This window comes from Leucoraja erinacea, chromosome 4 (assembly GCF_028641065.1).
Source record: "Leucoraja erinacea ecotype New England chromosome 4, Leri_hhj_1, whole genome shotgun sequence".
In the NCBI taxonomy this organism is placed as follows: domain Eukaryota; kingdom Metazoa; phylum Chordata; class Chondrichthyes; order Rajiformes; family Rajidae; genus Leucoraja; species Leucoraja erinaceus.
In genome coordinates, this window is record NC_073380.1 from 92,900,698 (window position 1) to 92,906,697 (window position 6,000).

Consider the following 6,000-nt stretch of genomic DNA (forward strand, 5'->3'; position numbering starts at 1 on the left):
CCACTGGCTCTCCCTTATCCATTCTACTTGTTACACCCTCAAAAAATTCCAGAAGATTAGTCAAGCACGATTTCCCCTTCATAAATCCATGCTGACTTCGGGCGATCCTGTTAATGCTTTCCAAATGCACTGCTATAACATCTTTAATAATTGACTCGAGCATCTTCCCCACTACCGATGTACGGCTAACTGGTCTATAATTCCCCATTTTCTCTCTCCCTCCTGTCTTAAAAAGTGGAGTACATTAGCTACACTCCAGTTGACAGGAACTGATCCAGTCAAGAGAACATTGGAAAATGAACACCATGCTTCCACAATTTATAGGGCCACCTCCTCGAGTGCTCTGGGATGCAGACCATCAGGTCCTAGGGATTTTTGTGCTTTCAGTGCCAACAGTTTACATAACACCATTTCCTGACTAATGTGGATTCTCTTCAGTTCCTCCCTCCCACTCGAACCTCAGTCCCCTGGTATTTCTAAGAGATTGGTTCTGTCTTCACTAAGGAAGGCACAAAAAAAAATACTCGTTTCACTGTTCTGCCAGTTCCTCGTTTCCCATTATAAATTCACCTGTTTCTGATTGTAAGGGCTAATCTTTTCCTTTTAACATATCTAAAGAAGCTTTTAGAGTCAGTTTTCATATTCCTCACAAGCTTTCTTTCATGCTCTTTTTTCTCCCCCTTAATTAACCCCTTTGTCCTCCTCCGTTGAGTTCTAAATTTCTCCCAGTCGTCCGGTTTGCTGCCTCCTCTGGCTTGACATTCCCAGTTTCAGCGCACTGACCAGCAAGCAGAGAGACCACACACTCATCAGCTCCCCCACCATTTTACCATTCACCTACACTATGGACAACTTAGCAGCCAATTAGCCTGCCAACCTGCAAGTCTTTGGGGTGGAGGGATGAAACTGGAGTATTCAGGACACACACATGGTCAGAGAACATAAAAACATCATCCCAATAACGTTGGAGGTTAGGATTGTACCCAGGTTACTTGCACTGCGAGGTAGAAGCACTCGTTGAGTCACTTTGCAGATCTGTCAATAGAACTCTATTCCAATGATGCTTCCTTCCAGTAACTCATCGTGGCCATGTCATCCAATGAATGGATGTGGTCCATTTCTCCAACTGATTACTGTACTGTATCTTGATCAGCTGGGATAAGTGGGCCAAGGAATGGCAAATTATGTTTAAGTACAGGGTATTGCATTATTGGGAAATCAAACCGAGGTCGGCCTTTTGCAGTGAATGGCAAGGGCCTGGGGAGTGTTGTAGAACAGAGACACCTAGGAACACAAGTACATCGTTCTCTGAACGTGGTGTTGCTGGAATACAGATTGGTGATAAAGGCTTTTGGCCCACTGGTCTTCACCAGTAAAGGCATCGAGTATAGAAATTGGGATGTTATGCTACAGTGGCACAAGATGGTGACGGGGTTATACTTGGTGTAGTGTGCTTGGATTTGGTCAGGCTGTTACAGGAAGAGTGGCATTAAGAGCAAGAAAGATCAACAAGGATGCTTGAATGACTCAAGGGACAGAGTTAAAGGGAGAGGCTTGTCAAGCTAGGAGAGCAGGAGGCCGAGATGATCTCAGAGGGGTATAGATCCATGGGGGGCATAGTTAAGCTAAATGCAGGCCGTTTTTATCTCCCAGGATGAAGGAATGAACAACTGGAGGGCGTGGGTTTAGGGTGGGAGGAATACGCACGTGCACACACACACACGAGAGGAGGTAGTTGAGGCGGGTACAATAACAACATTTAGACACTTGGACAGGTACATGGATAGGAAAGATTAAGAGGGATATAGGTCAAACACAGGAAAATGGGTACAAATTATTAAATATCAAGCTGCATTTCATTTACCATGTTCCCACTGATATAAGCTTTCTGTCAAAGTCAATGCCAAAAGAAAACGCCATCCCGATACCACCTCCACCAGTCAGAACTGTTAACTACCTGTTCTCTTAACAGCCAATTCTGCACAATAAATGTATCTTGCTTTTGCACGCTCCAAGGCAAAACAGATGTTCTGAACTACGTGCTCACAAATCCTGCCTTTGGCTTAAGAGGCTTCTAAAACCCCGGAGTGTATTATTACCTTATAATAGTTCCAGACATCTTGTTCACTACATCAGTATTCCCAGATGCTTATGTTTACTGCAGATTTATTTTTTTTAAACAAGAACCACTCAGCAAGCATCCCAGTAGCCCATCACATTTACTCAAGGCTTTGTACCAAAGTAATAGGATACAGACTCACACCAAGCCTATTTCAGCCAGTCAAAATAAAATGCAAAATTCTTCTCTGCACAAAGAATAACTGCCCATCGGACTAGGACACAGAGGCACAAGATAAGCTCACAGGTTATAGGATAAAAAATTAGGTCATTCGGCCCATCTAGTCTACCCTGCATTTTACCATGCCAGATCTATCCTTCCTTCTCAACCCCATTCTCTTGCCTTCTCCCAATAACCCGACACCCGTACTAATCAAGAATCTGTCAATTTCCACCTTAGAAACATCTACCTACGGCCTCCACAGCCTTTTGTGGCAATGAATTCCACTGATTCACCACCCTCTGAATAAAGACATTCTTCACCATCTCCTTTGTCAAGGTCTGATGAAACAAAATATACATTTCCTGGGGATAGAATTGTTTGGAATTTGTTCCATTGTGGCTATTAAATTAAGTGGAATTGGTTGCCATTGGGGCACCTTCAGTTGATCTAGATCTAGATCTGAAGGCAACACAAGAAGCAGGTGACTGCACTGTGGAGTTGCAGAGGAGATTCACCAGCAAGGATGGTGCCTGGAATGGTAAATTTCCATTATGGACAGAGACTGGTTAGGTGGGTTTATTTTCCTTGGAGTGTAAGAGGCAAATGGGGGACGGTAAAAATGTACATCATGGAGATGATGGGTAGTTGGAAACTTTTCCCCATAGACGAGGTATCTAACGTAAAGTTGGAGTAAGGAGTACTAGTTTTCGAGAGAATCGGAGGAAGAACTTCTTCGCGCAGGGTGTTGTTTGATTGAGTGAGTGGTGAAGGCAGAGACTCTCATAACATTTACAAAGCATTCAAATTAGTACTTGAACTGCCTGGGCATACAAAGCTTGAAATTAACTTCCAACCCTACATAACAAAGCCCAGATTGGCCTCAAAAGATGTGGAAACTCTTCAAGGGTTTAATTATGCAAGTGTAAGTAAAATACAAATGGATGAATATTTGCAGACACATATCACGTCAATTTAACTCACAGGAAATCAAATCTTTAAAATTAAGTGGCAAACTGCATTAAATTGTGTAGATAAGCTGATGTTCACCAAGTGGACACGTATTCTACAAAAACATAATTTGGATTTTGCCAGAAAAAAACAAAAGTATTTCCTTTCCCTGTTCTTTGCAAACACACCACCATTAAGCAAGGATGTTTTGATTACTATTTACCCAATGAGAACCCACTTTAACAGGCATCATTTGCCAGTAGTTTTTTTAAACTTCTTCCGCTTTGGAACACAGTAGCTGCCTCGGTAAAGTCTCCAGACATCAGCCAAGATTTATGGCAAATAAACAGATGAGTCAAAGAATCTGATGTCAATATTATGTCAGGAAGACCCCAAGTCAATTACCACACAAACCGAAGGCGTCCAGAGATGCAGAATGGTGGCCCGCGTTACAGGGGAGAACCACCTCCTCAAATACTTAGGGATCAGACACTTTAAAATGCAAGATAAACACAAAAAGCTGGAGTAACTCAGCGGGACAGGCAGCATCTCTGGAGAGAAGGAATGGATGACGTTTCGGGTCGAGACCCTTCTTCATTTAAAATGCATGTTTACAACGAATTACCCTTCAAAATGCGTGCCAATTAACGAAATATTCCAGCTGCAACATTGCAACATTGAAGGGGAGGTTTCACGCTGTTTCATTGACGAATACCAAAAGTAATGCAGTAACATTTACGAATGGAAATCTAGTCTCCAGTAAAGTGAAATCGGCTCGTTTCCATCCAGGGAAACACGGGCAGCAGGTGCATTGCACCTCATACATCACACGAGGCACAACTTAGGATGATGACTTTAAAATTTAGTTCAAATAATTTCCTTTCCCGCGTTATCACAGATTATACCGTTTCACGATGGTGAATTCCACCAAAATTATATGTTTCTGATGGGTTTTTTTTTAAATTACGTTGCATTCCACAGTTTATTCAAAGGAAGCCCCCAGCAGCAGGGTGGGAGATCTCTAACTGAACTCCCGAAAGCACATGTCCTGACCACACCACGCCGAGATCAATAGGCACTAAAAAGTAATTCTTAGCGTTGGTATGAATGCGGGTGTACTTAATATTTTGTTTTATGGATTTAGAGCAGAAAACATTCATTCATGCTGTTTTAGGGACCGGTGCTGCGAACTCCTCTGACCTGATAACATCGTTTTTAGTAAAAATGAACGCTTCTTTTGCCTTCATGTCGATTCTTATCAGTTCAAAAAGAAAAGCAACAAACATTGTAATCGTTTTTTTTTAAACGAGCTCCTTACTGTTGACCTATGGGTTTAAACCAGTGTGTGTTCCGGAGAGCGGTATACATCTCTGTGTGTGTGCATGTGCGTTTAGTAAGTTGATGTATGCGTGAGTAATTGGTGTGCATTTGTGCAACGTGCATGCGAACACTGGCAGTTGAGCCTGATTTATAACGTTTCGGCTTACCTAAGTTCACGAAACTCATGACCATATCTGCCTGGTTAAGGAAAGAGCTGTCCTGCAAGCTGGCCAGCGGCGGGCTCTGCGTGGTGAACACCGGTCTGTACTGGTGCGAGAAGCCTTCCTCCTCCTCGCCCCCGGTGGACATGGCATTGTACAAGTCAAGCATGAAGAGGGGCGCCGAGTTATGCTTCCCGTGCGAGTGAGGTCTGGGCCGGTGGGGTAGCCCCAGGATGGAGAGAATCTCCCGCTGCATGTTCTTCTTCTCGTGGTGTTTGAGGCGGCGGTGCACAAAGCTCGAGTGGAGCTCGCTGTGGCTGCCCGTGTCCAGCAACAAGCTGCCCGCCACGGACAACCACTCGACCACCAGGCAACAGCTCCACAGCAGCCCGAGCGCGACTCCCCGCTCGACTGCAAATGCTCCCATTGTCCGGAACAGACAGATGCAAAACTTACAACGTGAAGCAAAAGAGAAAACTTTTTTTTCCCCCCTATATATTTAAAAAAGTATATATACACATTTAAATAAATACACTGTGTGCTTGCACCGAGCCGGCCCCAGTGTGCTGTGTGTATCCCACACTATCTCTGCTCTTCACATGTTATCAATGAACGATTCGAACTTCGCAGCAGGTAACACTCCAAACCCCCTCTGTTACGTCACCTGATTGACGGCCCGGCAAGCGACACAACGTTCCATCCTTTCCGCGCGTTACAATTGCGCCCAGGGAAGGCGGGCTTTTGCAACGGGCTCCTCCCATTCATAACCCCCTCTCTCCCAACCCCGGCTGTCTATTGCTGCATGTGGAATATAACGTCTTGTTGCCCCAAGACTTGGGATCTCAGTTTTACAGAAAATTAGATCACTTTTTTTTTCAACTGTTCCAATGCCAAGGAGATGCCATCCTTGTAAAATCACCCATTGTTTGGATTTTTTTTTGCTAACGGTCTGTTTCTTTCCATCAGCAGAGGGAGGTTAAAAACATTATTTTTATTTAACTAAATAGTCTCGCGACCTTCTTATTCCAAGATTCGGTATGAGTGCGTTTAGATTAGGAGTTATAATTTGTAATCTGTTCAATTCAGAAAGTTTATATTGTCATTGCGAGTCACTGCATCCGTTTCAAGTGTAGCATTCACAATCAGGGCACTGTTTTCCAAGTTGTCCATTAACTAAATGTTATTTTAGTCGTTATCTGCTGCATTCCTTGCTTCGTAATAATAGGACAGGGTGTTTCGCCGGAAACATTCAGTTTCGCACCACTTTATTTATCTGCGGGGATGAAGTAA

General features: G+C 43.7%; 1 protein-coding gene across 1 annotated transcript in view; it reads right to left on the reverse strand.

Moving 5' to 3' along the window:
- Positions 1-5,351, reverse strand: part of bmp6 (bone morphogenetic protein 6) — a 141,807-nt gene extending 136,456 nt beyond the window's left edge. The window contains exon 1 of the mRNA XM_055634800.1: positions 4,717-5,351. Within this exon, the coding sequence (XP_055490775.1) occupies positions 4,717-5,137 (421 nt within the window). The 5' untranslated portion in view covers positions 5,138-5,351. The remainder of the gene's footprint in view (positions 1-4,716) is intronic.
- Between the last annotated feature and the right edge of the window lie 649 nt (positions 5,352-6,000).